General features: G+C 62.2%; 1 protein-coding gene across 1 annotated transcript in view; it reads left to right on the forward strand.

The window, feature by feature from the left end:
* CTRL (chymotrypsin-like) overlaps positions 1 to 1361 on the forward strand; it is a 2146-nt gene extending 785 nt beyond the window's left edge. Inside the window, exons 4-7 of the mRNA XM_009706086.1 lie at positions 88 to 169; positions 274 to 454; positions 878 to 999; positions 1185 to 1361. Of these exons, the coding sequence (XP_009704388.1) occupies positions 88 to 169; positions 274 to 454; positions 878 to 999; positions 1185 to 1361 (562 nt within the window). The remainder of the gene's footprint in view (positions 1 to 87; positions 170 to 273; positions 455 to 877; positions 1000 to 1184) is intronic.
* Positions 1362 to 1636: the final 275 nt, after the last annotated feature.

A 1636-nucleotide genomic window follows, 5' to 3' on the forward strand; every position in this document is an offset into this window, starting at 1 on the left:
CCCCCATGCCCCGTGCAAGCCCCCGGTTCTGCTCCCACCCCGGGCACTGTCTCTCGCGCATCCTCCTGATTCCCTTACCTCTCGCAGCCCGTACTCCCATGTCGTCGTCCTCGGGGAATATGACCACAACTCCAACACAGAGTCCACTCAAGTGAAGACCGTGGCCAGGGTGAGCTGGGCTGACGCAGCCACAGTCTTGGGACAGGGCTGCAGCTCTGGGACGCGGCCGCTCTCTCAGGACAGGAATGAAGCATTATGGCATTTTTTCGGCAGGCCATCACGCACCCCAGTTGGGACCCCTACAACATCAACAACGACATCGCCCTGCTGAAGCTCTCCTCGCCTGCCCAGCTGGGACGCCGCGTGTCCCCCGTCTGCCTGGCCCCTGCCAATGTGGCTCTGCCCACCAACCTCCAGTGCGTCACCACCGGCTGGGGACGCACCAACACCAACTGTACGCCCAACACCACCTGTACGTACACCGCAGCTTGGGGGGGGGCTGCCGGCGGCCGCCATCCTTCCTCATGGCTCTGCAGGATCTGGGGGTGCCCGGGGGGGGTGACACCTCACGTGCACGTGGGGAGAGGGAGTTGGGCAGTTGAGTAACCCCATCTGGGCACGTACAAGCGTCGGTGCAAATCCCAAGGATGACTCTGCATGGGTACAAGCCTGCCCTTGCTCAGGGCTGCTTGCACGAGACGATCCCACCTGGGGAAGAAGGGGTACGTTGGCACAGAAGGGTAAGGCGCTTTGCATGGCAGCACCCATGTGTTTGGGAGCACCAGCAGGAGCTTGCCCAGGGTGCCCGTGCGCTGCTCCCAAAGGCCCCAGGTGACTGCCGACACCGGGGCGATTTACCAGTGCTTCTCTCCCCTAGCCCAAGCCTTGGCTGCACGCCTGCAGCAGGTAACCCTGCCCTTGATCTCCCAGAGCGAGTGCATGCAGCACTGGGGCAACCGGATCACGAACGCCATGCTCTGTGCCGGCGGGGAAAAATACGTGGCCGAGCTCCCGCTGTTCCACAGGGAGGGTGGAGGAGGAGGAGGAGGACGACGAGGACATGGTGGGTCTTGCATCTATGAAGCCAGAGATTTAAGCTATAGCACTTGGCCGTGTCCAGGGGACCAGGGCGCTGGGGTGGCAGGGACCAGTTTGGAGCACATGCTGGGACCACTAAGCTGAAGGTGTCTTCTCCACAGGGTGACTCTGGCGGACCTCTGGTATACCAGGATGGGAACATCTGGACCTTGATCGGCATTGTCTCTTGGGGAAACAGCAACTGCAATGTCCGCGTGCCGGCTGTCTACACCCGCGTAAGCCAGTTCCGAAACTGGATTGACTCCACTGTTGCTCAGGGATAGAGCCGGTGTCGGAGTGATCCCTTCGCTGGGCACTGCTCCCGACACAGGGAGCTCAGCAGAGCTGGCAAGGGGCTGAGCTGGAAGCAAGGCACCCCACTTCATAATAAAGCGTCAGCATTTGGTTGTGCCAAGCGCTGCCTCCGGCTCCTTTCCTCTCGCAATGCAGGCCAGGGTGGAAGGTGCACGGGGGAGGCCTGGGGCATCCCAAGCTCTTCTCCTGAACCCCAGCGCTTCCCAGAGCTGCAGCTCGGTGCCCAGCCGGGACTCGCTTGGGC

This window comes from Cariama cristata, unplaced genomic scaffold (genome assembly GCF_000690535.1).
Source record: "Cariama cristata isolate BGI_N322 unplaced genomic scaffold, ASM69053v1 scaffold12198, whole genome shotgun sequence".
Classification (NCBI taxonomy): Eukaryota; Metazoa; Chordata; class Aves; order Cariamiformes; family Cariamidae; genus Cariama; species Cariama cristata.